The sequence below is a fragment of the Salmo salar genome, chromosome 17, assembly GCF_965601325.2.
Source record: "Salmo salar chromosome 17, fSalSal1, whole genome shotgun sequence".
NCBI classification, from domain to species: Eukaryota; Metazoa; Chordata; class Actinopteri; order Salmoniformes; family Salmonidae; genus Salmo; species Salmo salar.
The window spans coordinates 83289487-83305649 of record NC_138307.1 but is presented as its reverse complement, the minus strand read 5'-3'; the positions used below and the strand labels follow the sequence as shown (position 1 = coordinate 83305649).

General features: G+C 43.9%; 1 protein-coding gene across 1 annotated transcript in view; it reads right to left on the bottom strand.

The window, feature by feature from the left end:
- The window catches only part of LOC106576640 (ras-related protein Rap-1b), a 108858-nt gene that overhangs the window by 34580 nt on the left and 58115 nt on the right, over positions 1-16163 (bottom strand). Inside the window, 1 exon segment of the mRNA XM_082964264.1 lies at positions 14823-14902. Within this exon segment, the coding sequence (XP_082820390.1) occupies positions 14823-14879 (57 nt within the window). The 5' untranslated portion in view covers positions 14880-14902.

Below are 16163 nucleotides of genomic sequence, written 5' to 3'. Positions count from 1 at the left end.
AGGTAGAGATGAGAGGATGTGAGTCAGGACAGAGATGATAGGTGAACAGGTAGAGATGAGAGGACGTGAGTCAGGACAGAGATGATAGGTGAACAGGTAGAGATGAGAGGACGTGAGTCAGGACAGAGATGACAGGTGAACAGGTAGAGATGAGAGGATGTGAGTTGGACAGAGATGATAGGTGAACAGGTAGAGATGAGAGGACGTGAGTCAGGACAGAGATGATAGATGATAGATGGGTCAGGACAGAGATGACAGGTGAACAGGTAGAGATGAGAGGATGTGAGTTGGACAGAGATGATAGGTGAACAGGTAGAGATGAGAGGATGTGAGTCAGGACAGAGATGATAGGTGAACAGGTAGAGATGAGAGGATGCGAGTCAGGACAGAGATGATAGGTGAACAGGTAGAGATGAGAGGATGTGAGTTAGGACAGAGATGACAGGTGAACAGGTAGAGATGAGAGGATGTGAGTTAGGACAGAGATGATAGGTGAACAGGTAGAGATGAGAGGATGTGAGTCAGGACAGAGATGACAGGTGAACAGGTAGAGATGAGAGGATGTGAGTCAGGACAGAGATGATAGGTGAACAGGTAGAGATGAGAGGACGTGAGTCAGGACAGAGATGACAGGTGAACAGGTAGAGATGAGAGGACGTGAGTCAGGACAGAGATGATAGGTCAACAGGTAGAGGTGAGAGGATGTGAGTTAGGACAGAGATGATTGGTGAACAGGTAGAGATGAGAGGATGTGAGTTAGGACAGAGATGATAGGTGAACAGGTAGAGATGAGAGAACGTGGGTCAGGACAGAGATGATAGGTGAACAGGTAGAGATGAGAGGATGTGAGTCAGGACAGAGATGACAGGTGAACAGGTAGAGATGAGAGGATGTGAGTCAGGACAGAGATGATAGGTGAACAGGTAGAGATGAGAGGATGTGAGTCAGGACAGAGATGATAGGTGAACAGGTAGAGATGAGAGGATGTGAGTCAGGACAGAGATGATAGGTGAACAGGTAGCGATGAGAGGATGTGAGTTAGGACAGAGATGACAGGTGAACAGGTAGAGATGAGAGGATGTGAGTTAGGACAGAGATGATAGGTGAACAGGTAGAGATGAGAGGATGTGAGTCAGGACAGAGATGACAGGTGAACAGGTAGAGATGAGAGGATGTGAGTCAGGACAGAGATGACAGGTGAACAGGTAGAGATGAGAGGATGTGAGTTAGGACAGAGATGATAGGTGAACAGGTAGAGATGAGAGGACGTGAGTCAGGACAGAGATGACAGGTGAACAGGTAGAGATGAGAGGACGTGAGTCAGGACAGAGATGATAGGTGAACAGGTAGAGATGAGAGGATGTGAGTCAGGACAGAGATGATAGGTGAACAGGTAGAGATGAGAGGACATGGGTCAGGACAGAGATGATAGGTGAACAGGTAGAGATGAGAGGATGTGAGTTGGACAGAGATGACAGGTGAACAGGTAGAGATGAGAGGATGTGAGTTAGGACAGAGATGACAGGTGAACAGGTAGAGATGAGAGGATGTGAGTCAGGACAGAGATGACAGGTGAACAGGTAGAGATGAGAGGATGTGAGTCAGGACAGAGATGACAGGTGAACAGGTAGAGATGAGAGGATGTGAGTCAGGACAGAGATGACAGGTGAACAGGTAGAGATGAGAGGATGTGAGTCAGGACAGAGATGATAGGTGAACAGGTAGAGATGAGAGGATGTGAGTTAGGACAGAGATGACAGGTGAACAGGTAGAGATGAGAGGATGTGAGTTAGGACAGAGATGATAGGTGAACAGGTAGAGATGAGAGGATGTGAGTTAGGACAGAGATGATAGGTGAACAGGTAGAGATGAGAGGATGTGAGTCAGGACAGAGATGATAGGTGAACAGGTAGAGATGAGAGGACGTGAGTCAGGACAGAGATGATAGATGATAGATGGGTCAGGACAGAGATGACAGGTGAACAGGTAGAGATGAGAGGACGTGAGTCAGGACAGAGATGATAGGTGAACAGGTAGAGATGAGAGGATGTGAGTCAGGACAGAGATGATAGGTGAACAGGTAAAGATGAGAGGATGTGAGTTAGGACAGAGATGATAGGTGAACAGGTAGAGATGAGAGGACGTGAGTCAGGACAGAGATGATAGATGATAGATGGGTCAGGACAGAGATGACAGGTGAACAGGTAGAGATGAGAGGATGTGAGTCAGGACAGAGATGATAGGTGAACAGGTAGAGATGAGAGGATGTGAGTCAGGACAGAGATGATAGATGATAGATGGGTCAGGACAGAGATGACAGGTGAACAGGTAGAGATGAGAGGATGTGAGTCAGGACAGAGATGATAGGTGAACAGGTAGAGATGAGAGGATGTGAGTCAGGACAGAGATGATAGGTGAACAGGTAGAGATGAGAGGACGTGAGTCAGGACAGAGATGATAGGTGAACAGGTAGAGATGAGAGGACGTGAGTCAGGACAGAGATGACAGGTGAACAGGTAGAGATGAGAGGATGTGAGTTGGACAGAGATGATAGGTGAACAGGTAGAGATGAGAGGACGTGAGTCAGGACAGAGATGATAGATGATAGATGGGTCAGGACAGAGATGACAGGTGAACAGGTAGAGATGAGAGGATGTGAGTCAGGACAGAGATGACAGGTGAACAGGTAGAGATGAGAGGATGTGAGTTAGGACAGAGATGATAGGTGAACAGGTAGAGATGAGAGGACGTGAGTCAGGACAGAGATGATTGGTGAACAGGTAGAGATGAGAGGACGTGAGTTAGGACAGAGATGATAGGTGAACAGGTAGAGATGAGAGGACGTGAGTCAGGACAGAGATGATAGGTGAACAGGTAGAGATGAGAGGACGTGAGTCAGGACAGAGATGATAGGTGAACAGGTAGAGATGAGAGGATGTGAGTCAGGACAGAGATGATAGGTGAACAGGTAGAGATGATAGATGGGTCAGGACAGAGATGATAGGTGAACAGGTAGAGATGAGAGGATGTGAGTTAGGACAGAGATGATAGGTGAACAGGTAGAGATGAGAGGATGTGAGTCAGGACTGAGATGATAGGTTAACAGGTAGAGATGAGAGGATGTGAGTTGGACAGAGATGATAGGTGAACAGGTAGAGATGATGAACATTACATCATATTTGGGATGCAGCCTCTGACTAACTGTCTAGATCTAGTAGATAGACCCAGTTCTGTCTAGATCTAGTAGATAGACTCATTTCTGTCTAGATCTAGTAGATAGACCCAGTTCTGTCTAGATCTAGCAGATAGACCCAGTTCTGTCTAGATCTAGCAGATAGACCCAGTTCTGTCTAGATCTAGTAGATAGACCCAGTTCTGTCTAGATCTAGCAGATAGACCCAGTTCTGTCTAGATCTAGCAGATAGACCCAGTTCTGTCTAGATCTAGCAGATAGACCCAGTTCTGTCTAGATCTAGCAGATAGACCCAGTTCTGTCTAGATCTAGTAGATAGACCCAGTTCTGTCTAGATCTAGCAGATAGACCCAGTTCTGTCTAGATCTAGCAGATAGACCCAGTTCTGTCTAGATCTAGTAGATAGACCCAGTTCTGTCTAGATCTAGCAGATAGACCCAGTTCTGTCTAGATCTAGCAGATAGACCCAGTTCTGTCTAGATCTAGCAGATAGACCCAGTTCTGTCTAGATCTAGCAGATAGACCCAGTTCTGTCTAGATCTAGTAGATAGACCCAGTTCTGTCTAGATCTAGCAGATAGACCCAGTTCTGTCTAGTCGGACTCAGAGCCATCGAAGTCTGCAAAGTGATACCATTGGCTATCAGTCTGATCACTGCTGATGACATCATGACTCTGTCTACAGCTCCTTTCCACCTCTCCCTCGGAGACAGAGCAGAACAGTGTCTCCTCTCCTCTCCTCTCCTCTCCTCTCCTCTCCTCTCCTCTCCTCTCCTCTCCTCTCCTCTCCTCTCCTCTCCCCTCCCCTCCCCTCTCCTCTGCTCTCCTCTCCTCTCCTCTCCTCTCCAGTCAGTCAGTCAGTCAGTGCATTGAAGGTACAGTGAGAGTCACAATGGGAGAAGAGAACTCAGAGGGAGACATATTAACATAGAACTATTAACATAGAACTACCATGTATACTATAGAGGGGAGAGTTACCTGGTAGACATATTAACATAGAACTATTAACATAGAACTACCATGTATACTATAGAGGGGAGAGTTACCTGGTAGACATATTAACATAGAACTATTAACATAGAACTACCATGTATACTATAGAGGGGAGAGTTACCTGGTAGACATATTAACATAGAAGTATTAACATAGAACTACCATGTATACTATAGAGGGGAGAATTACCTGGTAGACATATTAACATAGAACTATTAACATAGAACTACCATGTATACTATAGAGGGGAGAGTGACCTGGTAGACATATTAACATAGAACTATTAACATAGAACTACCATGTATACTATAGAGGGGAGAGTGACCTGGTAGACATATTAACATAGAACTATTAACATAGAACTACCATGTATACTATAGAGGGTAGAGTTACCTGGTAGACATATTAACATAGAACTATTAACATAGAACTACCATGTATACTATAGAGGGGAGAGTTACCTGGTAGACATATTAACATAGAACTATTAACATAGAACTACCATGTATACTATAGAGGGGAGAGTGACCTGGCAGTCCTTAACAAGGGACCCCAGCAGTTTTTCTCTCTATAAAACACATGATGTCACCCTCCTCTGTTCCAGCCGTCCAATCCCACTTGAGAGCAGGTCGTTCAGCAGCTTGTTACTGGGCCACAACAGGAGAGACAAACCAACCCCCAGAGTAGCAGCACTCTGGTCAGAACCAACACCCTGGTCCCAGTCATCATAACCAACCCCCTGGTCCCAGTCAGACAGAGTAGCAGAACTCTGGTCAGAACCAACCCCCTGGTCCCAGTCATCAGAACCAACCCCCTGGTCCCAGTCAGACAGAGTAGCAGAACTCTGATCAGAACCAACCCCCTGGTCCCAGTCAGACAGAGTAGCAGAACTCTGATCAGAACCAACACCCTGGTCCCAGTCAGACAGAGTAGCAGCACTCTGATCAGAACCAACACCCTGGTCCCAGTCATCAGAACCAACCCCCTGGTCCCAGTCAGACAGAGTAGCAGCACTCTGATCAGAACCAACCCCCTGGTCCCAGTCAGACAGAGTAGCAGAACTCTGGTCAGAACCAACACCCTGGTCCCAGTCATCAGAACCAACCCCCTGGTCCCAGTCAGACAGAGTAGCAGAACTCTGATCAGAACCAACACCCTGGTCCCAGTCATCAGAACCAACCCCCTGGTCCCAGTCAGACAGAGTAGCAGAACTCTGATCAGAACCAACCCCCTGGTCCCAGTCAGACAGAGTAGCAGAACTCTGGTCAGAACCAACACCCTGGTCCCAGTCAGACAGAGTAGCAGAACTCTGGTCAGAACCAACCCCCCTGGTCCCAGTCATCAGAACCAACACCCTGGTCCCAGTCATCAGAACCAACACCCTGGTCCCAGTCAGACAGAGTAGCAGCAGTCTGGTCAGAGACAAGCAGGCACACAGCCCAGCCACCTAGCCACTGCTCTGCTGGCAGGTCCTCTGGATGCCAGCCAGCCAGCCAGCTTCAACACACTCACGTGCATGTGTGCTGAACACATAGTCCGAAACACTCACTCTCTCTCTCTCTCTCTCTCTCTCTCTCTCTCTCTCTCTCTCTCTCTCTCTCTCTCTCTCTCTCTCTCTCTCTCTCTCTCTCTCTCTCTCTCTCTCTCTCTCTCTCTCTCTCTCTCTCTCTCTCTCTCTCTCTCTCTCTCTCTCTCTCTCTCTCTCTCTCTCTCTCTCTCTCTCTCTCTCTCTCCTCTCTCTCTCTCTCAGTATAGTGGCACTCTATAGGGTGCCGTTTGGGACATAAGGGGAGTGAGTGTGAGACCTATTCTAGGGCACTGGAGGCATTTACACAGAAGATCTTTGGAGAAGGAGAGAGTGGTGAAAAGAAAAAAGAAAGGGAGAGAGAGAGTGGTGTAAAGGAAAGGGAGAGAGAGAGTGGTGTAAAGAAAGGGAGAGAGAGAGTGGTGTAAAGAAAGGGAGAGAGAGAGTGGTGTAAAGAAAGGGAGAGAGAGAGTGGTGTAAAGAAAGGGAGAGAGAGAGTGGTGTAAAGAAAGGGAGAGAGAGAGTGGTGTAAAGAAAGGGAGAGAGAGTGGTGTAAAGAAAGGAGAGAGAGGGTGTAAAGAAAGGAGAGAGAGTGTGTAAAGAAAGGGAGAGAGAGAGTGGTGTAAAGAAAGGGAGAGAGAGAGTGGTGTAAAGAAAGGGAGAGAGAGAGTGGTGTAAAGAAAGGGAGAGAGAGTGGTGTAAAGAAAGGGAGAGAGAGAGTGGTGTAAAGAAAGGGAGAGAGAGTGGTGTAAAGAAAGGGAGAGAGAGAGTGGTGTAAAGAAAGGGAGAGAGAGAGTGGTGTAAAGAGAAGGGAGAGAGAGAGTGGTGTAAAGAAAGGGAGAGAGAGAGTGGTGTAAAGAAAGGGAGAGAGAGAGTGGTGTAAAGAAAGGGAGAGAGAGAGTGGTGTAAAGAAAGGGAGAGAGAGAGTGGTGTAAAGAAAGGGAGAGAGAGAGTGGTGTAAAGAAAGGGAGAGAGAGAGTGGTGTAAAGAAAGGGAGAGAGAGAGTGGTGTAAAAGAAAGGGAGAGAGAGAGTGGTGTAAAGAAAGGGAGAGAGAGAGTGGTGTAAAGAAAGGGACAGAGAGAAGACAGGAGGAAGAAAAAGGATCTCATTGAAATGAGATAATTGCTTTTCAGCCCCTCCCTCGTCAGAAGCCTGGGATTCTTTACCCAGATTCATTCATAGAGCGAACCAGAGCTTCTTACTAGTGACATGTAGAGAGAGAGAAAGAAATAGAGAGAAAGACAGAGAGAGTAAAAGATAATGGAATAGAGCAAGAGAAAGATGGCCAGAGAGAGGAAAGCCTAACCCAGAGGCTGACAGAGGAACGACCAGCCTGGCAGAGGAAAGACCAGCCTGGCAGAGGAACGACCAGCCTGGCAGAGGAAAGACCAGCCTGGCAGAGGAAAGACCAGCCTGGCAGAGGAAAGACCAGCCTGGCAGAGGAAAGACCAGCCTGGCAGAGGAAAGACCAGCCTGGCAGAGGAAAGACCAGCCTGGCAGAGGAACGACTGGTGTTAGCACTTCATCCTCCCGAGTGGCGCAGCGATCTAAGGCACTGCATCTCAGTGCTAGAGGCGTCACTACAGACCCTGGTTCGATTCCAGGCTGTATCACAACCGGCCCGTGATTGGGAGTCCCATAGGGCGGCGCACAATTGGCCCAGCATCGTTAGGGTTTGGCCAGGGTAGGCAGTCATCTTAAATGACTTGACTAGTTAAATAAAGGTTAAATAAATGTCAAATCCTCTCATTCACTCATCTCTCTCCCTCTCAAAAATGTTAAATGTCCAGTAAACATTAACACTCACATAGGTTTTAAAAGAATAAAGACATTTCAAATGTCACATTATGTGTCTATACAGTGTTGTAATGATGTGCAAATAGTTAAAGTTCAAAAGGGAAAATAATTAAACATAAATATGGGTTGTATTTACAATGGTGTTTGTTCTTCCCTGGTTGCCCTTTTCTTGTGGCAACAGGTCACAAATCTTGCTGCTGTGATGGAACACTGTGGTATGTCACCCAGTAGATATGGGTGAAATAAAAATCAGGTTTGTTTTCAAATTCTTTGTGGATCTGTGTAATCTGAGGGAAATATGTGTCTCTAATATGGTCATATATTTGGCAGGAGGTTAGGAAGTGCAGCTCAGTTTACACCTCATTTTGTGGGCAGTGTGCACATAGCCTGTCTTCTCTTGAGAGTCAGGTCTGCCTACTGCGGCCTTTCTCAATAGCAAGGCTATGCTCACTGAGTCTGTACCTAGTCAAAGCTTTCCTTAAGTTTGGGTCAGTCACAGTGGTCAGGTATTCTCCCACTGTGTACTCTCTGTTTAGGGACAAAAAGCATTGTAGTTTGCTCTGTTTTTTTGTTAATTCAAGTAATTATTCAAGTAATTATCTTTTTGTTTTCTCATGATTTGGTTGGGTCTAATTGTGTAGCTGTCCTGGGGCTCTGTGGGGTGTGTTTGTGTTTGTGAACAGAGCCCCAGGACCAGCTTGCTTAGGGGACTCTTCTCCAGGTTCATCTCTCTGTAGGTGATGGCTTTGTTATGGAAGGTTTGGGAATCACTTCCTTTTAGGTGGTTTTAGAATTTAACGTCTCTTTTCTGGATTTTGATAATTAGTGGGTATCAACCTAATTCTGCTCTGCATGAATTATTTGGTGTTTTACGTTGTACACTGAGGATATTTTGTCAGATTTCTGCATGCAGAGTCTCAATTTGGTGTTTGTCCCATTTTGTGAATTCTTGGCTGGTGAGCGGACCCCAGACCTCACAACCATAAAGGGCAATGGGTTCTATAAATGATTCAAGTATTTTTTTTTGCCAAATCCTAATTGGTATGTCGAATTTGATGTTCCTTTTGATGGCGTAGAAGGCCATTTTGCCTTGTCTCTCAGATGGTTCACAGCTTTGTGGAAGTTACCCTTGGTGCTGATGTTTAGGCCGAGGTATGTATCGTTTTTTGTGTGCTCTATAGCAACGGTGTCTAGATGGAATTTATATTTGTGGTCATGGCAACTGGACTTTTTTTGGAACACCATTATTTTTGTCTTACTGAGATAAACTGTCAGAGCCCAAGTCTGACAGAATCTCTCTCCCTCTCACCCCCCTCTACCTCTCTACCCCCCCATCCCCCTCCCTCCCTCCCTCTGAACAACACGTGGCTCTAGCTAGAAGCCTATACTTCCCTGTCCAGGGACCAGGAGACTTATGAATGACTCTACAATGAGCTCTGGTCCAGCAGGCTAGCTCCATTAGTGTCTGTATTAAAGGTCCATAGTGAATATCAGGACCATGGGGACCGGTCAGGTCCAAACAGGGCTGTAGATTATACTATCTGATCAAATAGATGGCTCTGCATTACAGCCACAATCTGGTCCTGGGGAAATGGTTCTGATTCGGAAGCTGGATCACATGAGTACCCTGCCTCTGTGAGAGGGTTTTGCTCACGCTCCACCTCGCCCTCTGTTCCTTTCTCTCCAGTAAATCACATGTCCTGGGAAAAAAGCTAAGGGAGGTTGGTTGTGTGTGAAACCCACTCGCGGCAGCGCCCTGGTTCCCACGCCGCAACTGTTACATCCGTTGCCTAGTTACGGGCTATGGCAAGGCATCTCTCTCTCTCTCTCTCTCTCTCTCTCTCTCTCTCTCTCTCTCTCTCTCTCTCTCTCTCTCTCTCTCTCTCTCTCTCTCTCTCTCTCTCTCTCTAACTAATGGAGTTCTCTACACCACCACTTCTATAGTGATCCAATTAGAACTAATGGAGTTCTCTACACCACCACTTCTATAGTGATCCAATTAGAACTAATGGAGTTCTCTACACCACCACTTCTATAGTGATCCAATTTGAACTAATGGAGTTCTATACACCACCACTTCTATAGTGATCCAATTAGAACTAATGGAGTTCTCTACACCACCACTTCTATAGTGATCCAATTAGAACTAATGGAGTTCTCTACACCACCACTTCTATAGTGATCCAATTAGAACTAATGGAGTTCTCTACACCACCACTTCTATAGTGATCCAATTAGAACTAATGGAGTTCTCTACACCACCACTTCTATAGTGATCCAATTAGAACTAATGGAGTTCTCTACACCACCACTTCTATAGTGATCCAATTAGAACTAATGGAGTTCTCTACACCACCACTTCTATAGTGATCCAATTAGAACTAATGGAGTTCTCTACACCACCACTTCTATAGTGATCCAATTAGAACTAATGGAGTTCTCTACACCACCACTTCTATAGTGATCCAATTAGAACTAATGGAGTTCTCTACACCACCACTTCTATAGTGATCCAATTAGAACTAATGGAGTTCTCTACACCACCACTTCTATAGTGATCCAATTAGAACTAATGGAGTTCTCCACACCACCACTTCTATAGTGATCCAATTAGAACTAATGGAGTTCTCCACACCACCACTTCTATAGTGATCCAATTAGAACTAATGGAGTTCTCCACACCACCACTTATATAGTGATCCAATTAGAACTAATGGAGTTCTCCACACCACCACTTCTATAGTGATCCAATTAGAACTAATGGAGTTCTCCACACCACCACTTCTATAGTGATCCAATTAGAACTAATGGAGTTCTCTACACCACCACTTCTATAGTGATCCAATTAGAACTAATGGAGTTCTCCACACCACCACTTCTATAGTGATCAAATTAGAACTAATGGAGTTCTCTACACCACCACTTCTATAGTGATCCAATTAGAACTAATGGTGTTCTCCACACCACCACTTATATAGTGATCCAATTAGAACTAATGGAGTTCTCTACACCACCACTTCTATAGTGATCCAATTAGAACTAATGGAGTTCTCTACACCACCACTTCTATAGTGATCCAATTAGAACTAATGGAGTTCTCTACACCACCACTTCTATAGTGATCCAATTAGAACTAATGGAGTTCTCTACACCACCACTTCTATAGTGATCCAATTAGAACTAATGGAGTTCTCTACACCACCACTTCTATAGTGATCCAATTAGAACTAATGGAGTTCTCTACACCACCACTTCTATAGTGATCCAATTAGAACTAATGGAGTTCTCTACACCACCACTTCTATAGTGATCCAATTAGAACTAATGGAGTTCTCTACACCACCACTTCTATAGTGATCCAATTAGAACTAATGGAGTTCTCTACACCACCACTTCTATAGTGATCCAATTAGAACTAATGGAGTTCTCTACACCACCACTTCTATAGTGATCCAATTAGAACTAATGGAGTTCTCTACACCACCACTTCTATAGTGATCCAATTAGAACTAATGGAGTTCTCTACACCACCACTTCTATAGTGATCCAATTAGAACTAATGGAGTTCTCTACACCACCACTTCTATAGTGATCCAATTAGAACTAATGGAGTTCTCTACACCACCACTTCTATAGTGATCCAATTAGAACTAATGGAGTTCTCCACACCACCACTTCTATAGTGATCCAATTAGAACTAATGGAGTTCTCCACACCACCACTTATATAGTGATCCAATTAGAACTAATGGAGTTCTCCACACCACCACTTATATAGTGATCCAATTAGAACTAATGGAGTTCTCTACACCACCACTTATATAGTGATCCAATTAGAACTAATGGAGTTCTCCACACCACCACTTATATAGTGATCCAATTAGAACTAATGGAGTTCTCTACACCACCACTTCTATAGTGATCCAATTAGAACTAATGGAGTTCTCTACACCACCACTTCTATAGTGATCCAATTAGAACTAATGGAGTTCTCCACACCACCACTTCTATAGTGATCCAATTAGAACTAATGGAGTTCTCTACACCACCACTTCTATAGTGATCCAATTAGAACTAATGGTGTTCTCCACACCACCACTTCTATAGTGATCCAATTAGAACTAATGGAGTTCTCTACACCACCACTTCTATAGTGATCCAATTAGAACTAATGGAGTTCTCCACACCACCACTTCTATAGTGATCCAATTAGAACTAATGGACAATACAGGGGGAGGCTGCATTCCTGCTATGTAATGGGAGGTCAAGCGTACAGAGAGACAAAGCAGAGAGAGAGCGACCTAGAGAGAGAGACCTAGAGAGAGAGAGACCTAGAGAGAGAGAGACCTAGAGAGAGAGAGACCTAGAGAGAGAGAGACCTAGAGAGAGAGACCTAGAGAGAGAGAGAGAGACCTAGAGAGAGAGACGTAGAGAGAGAGAGCAAAATATAATGAAATAGAGAAAGAGAAAGATGGCCAGAGAGAGGAAAGAGAGAGAAATGGGGAGGAAATTATGATAAGAGAGGGATGTAGAGGGATATAGAGGGATGTAGAGGGATGTAGAGGGATGTAGAGGGATGTAGAGGGATGTAGAGGGATGTAGAGGGATGTAGAGGGATATAGAGGGATATAGAGGGATATAGAGGGATGTAGAGGGATGTAGAGGGATATAGAGGGATGTAGAGGGATATAGAGGGATGTAGAGGGATGTAGAGGGATATAGAGGGATATAGAGGGATATAGAGGGATGTAGAGAGATGTAGAGGGATATAGAGGGATGTAGAGGGATGTAGAGGAATGTAGAGGGATGTAGAGGGATATAGAGGGATATAGAGGGATGTAGAGGGATGTAGAGGGATGTAGAGGGATCTAGAGGGATGTAGAGGGATGTAGAGGGATCTAGAGGGATGTAGAGGGATGTAGAGGGATGTAGAGGGATATAGAGGGATGTAGAGGGATGTAGAGGGATATAGAGGGATGTAGAGGGATGTAGAGGGATGTAGAGGGATATAGAGGGATGTAGAGGGATGTAGAGGGATGTAGAGGGATGTAGAGGGATGTAGAGGGATGTAGAGGGATGTAGAGGGATATAGAGGGATGTAGAGGGATGTAGAGGGATGTAGAGGGATATAGAGGGATGTAGAGGGATGTAGAGGGATATAGAGGGATGTAGAGGGATGTAGAGGGATATAGAGGGATATAGAGGGATGTAGAGGGATGTAGAGGGATGTAGAGGGATATAGAGGGATGTAGAGGGATGTAGAGGGATGTAGAGGGATATAGAGGGATATAGAGGGATGTAGAGGGATGTAGAGGGATGTAGAGGGATGTAGAGGGATATAGAGGGATATAGAGGGATGTAGAGGGATATAGAGGGATGTAGAGGGATATAGAGGGATGTAGAGGGATATAGAGGGATGTAGAGGGATGTAGAGGGATATAGAGGGATGTAGAGGGATGTAGAGGGATGTAGAGGGATGTAGAGGGATGTAGAGGGATATAGAGGGATGTAGAGGGATATAGAGGGACATAGAGGGACATAGAGGGATATAGAGGAAGAAAGAGCCAATGGGGTATTTGTTTGTTCTGCCCATAGTAGGATGACTCCATGGTGTTACCAGTAGGACCTCTCTCTCTCACACTGTTGGTGATCAGTGGGATGGAACTAACTAGCCTGGTGCGCTAGGAGAAAGTTAGCCTTCGTAGAGACAATACCAACACATTCAGACAACATGGAGAGATAAACATGCTATTGTCAGCCATTCTAAAAGGCCGGGCTACTTTATAAAACAGTACGTGTGGGTCACCCAAAGAACATGCTAGCCATTATAAAATGGGCCAGAAGGTTTTAGTCTGTGTTTATATGGCAGTGTGTACAAGGGTCGGTTCCTCTCTGAATGACATGTATTTTATCAGATCAATAAACAGTGGATGATCTGTTCAGAAGATCTAATAGCTTCTGACCTCTTTTCATATCTCTGACCCCAGTGACATGTCTTCCTAGCAACATGAACAGTCAGATAACAATCTATACATTCCAACACCTGACCAGAAATACATTTACAGTCACACAGAAATACACATGGTAATGTTACAGTGAGGTTGGAGGGATGGAGGGAGGAATGGATGGAGGGAGAGATGGAGGAATGGAAGGATAGAGGGGAGGAGGGATGGAAGGATATAGTGATGGAGGGATGGAGGGATATAGTGATGGAGGGATATAGTGGTGGAGGGATATAGTGATGGAGGGATATAGTGATGGAGGGATATAGTGATGGAGGGATATAGTGATGAGGGATATAGTGATGGAGGAATGGAGGGATATAGTGATGGAGGGATATAGTGATGGAGGGATATAGTGATGGAGGGATATAGTGATGGAGGGATATAGTGATGGAAGGATGGAGGTATATAGTGATGGAGGGATATAGTGATGGAAGGATGGAGGTATATAGTGATGGAGGGATATAGTGATGGAGGGATGGAGGGATATAGTGATGGAGGGATATAGTGATGGAGGGATATAGTGATGGAGGGATGGAGGGATATAGTGATGGAGGGATATAGTGATGGAGGGATGGAGGGATATAGTGATGGAGGGATGGAGGGATATAGTGATGGAGGGATGGAGGGATATAGTGATGGAGGGATGGAGGGATAGAGGGATATAGTGATGGAGGGATGGAGGGATAGAGGGATATAGTGATGGAGGGATGGAGGGATATAGTGATGGAGGGATATAGTGATGGAGGGATATAGTGATGGAGGGATAGAGGGATATAGTGATGGAGGGATGGAGGGATATAGTGATGGAGGGATATAGTGATGGAGGGATATAGTGATGGAGGGATATAGTGATGGAGGGATATAGTGAAGGAGGGATATAGTGATGGAGGGATATAGTGATGGAGGGATGGAGAAATAGAGTGATAGAAGGAATGCTAAACGATGACAGCTGACATTCTCACAACCCCTCTGTGACCCAGCTAAGGACACGGGTCTCCTGGGAGAGAGGGACCGGCAGGCCGGCGGGACAGAGACTATACAACCCAGTTCCTCTGGTCAGAGAAAAAAGTCCTGCCCTAACACACAGACACCTGATTAAATGGAGAAACACTGTGTTCCAGTAGTGTTCCTCAACCTCTGGTCCATGAACAGTCACTGGTCCCGGGGTAATCTATGGAACTAACCAAGCACTGTACTGAATACTACAGCCTTAAGAAGCCAGTAGGACGAACTAGGTTCTATTTAGGTAACCTATGGCCCTGTGCAACCCAAAGGGGGTTGAAGACAGATGGAGAGAGAGGGTCGACTTACCAGAGCAGACTTGCCCACACCTCCAGAGCCGAGGACTACTAACTTGTATTCACGCATCGTTCACTGTGTCTGGTGTCACCCTGTAGAGAGAGACAGAGGAGGCCAGGGTCAGTTAAACAGCTCAACATCTGGTAATGACGTGGTAAACTAACATGTAATAAACTAAGAATAACATGGTAAACTAACATGTAATAAACTAAGAATAACATGGTAAACTAACATGTAATAAACTAAGAATAACATGGTAAACTAACATGTAATAAACTAAGAATAACATGGTAAACTAACATGTAATAAACTAAGAATAACGTGGTAAACTAACATGTAATAAACTAAGAAAAACATGGTAATAACATGGTAAACTAACATGTAATAAACTAAGAATAACATGGTAAACTAACATGTAATAAACTAAGAATAACATGGTAAACTAACATGTAATAAAGAATAACATGGTAATAACATGGTAAACTAACATGTAATAAACTAAGAATAACATGGTAATAACATGGTAAACTAACATGTAATAAACTAAGAATAACATGGTAATAACATGGTAAACTAACATGTAATAAACTAAGAATAACATGGTAAACTAACATGTAATAAAGAATAACATGGTAATAACACAGTAAACTAACATGTAATAAACTAAGAATAACATGGTAATAACATGGTAAACTAACATGTAATAAACTAAGAATAACATGGTAATAACATGGTAAACTAACATGTAATAAACTAAGAATAACATGGTAAACTAACATGTAATAAAGAATAACATGGTAATAACACAGTAAACTAACATGTAATAAACTAAGAATAACATGGTAATAACATGGTAAACTAACATGTAATAAACTAAGAATAACATGGTAAACTAACATGTAATAAAGAATAACATGGTAATAACATGGTAAACTAACATGTAATAAACTAAGAATAACATGGTAATAACACAGTAAACTAACATGTAATAAACTAAGAATAACATGGTAATAACATGGTAAACTAACATGTAATAAACTAAGAATAACATGGTAAACTAACATGTAATAAAGAATAACATGGTAATAACATGGTAAACTAACATGTAATAAACTAAGAATAACATGGTAATAACATGGTAAACTAACATGTAATAAACTAAGAATAACATGGTAATAACATGGTAAACTAACATGTAATAAACTAAGAATAACATGGTAAACTAACATGTAATAAAGAATAACATGGTAATAACACAGTAAACTAACATGTAATAAACTAAGAATAACATGGTAATAACATGGTAAACTAACATGTAATAAACTAAGAATAACATGGTAATAACATGGTAAA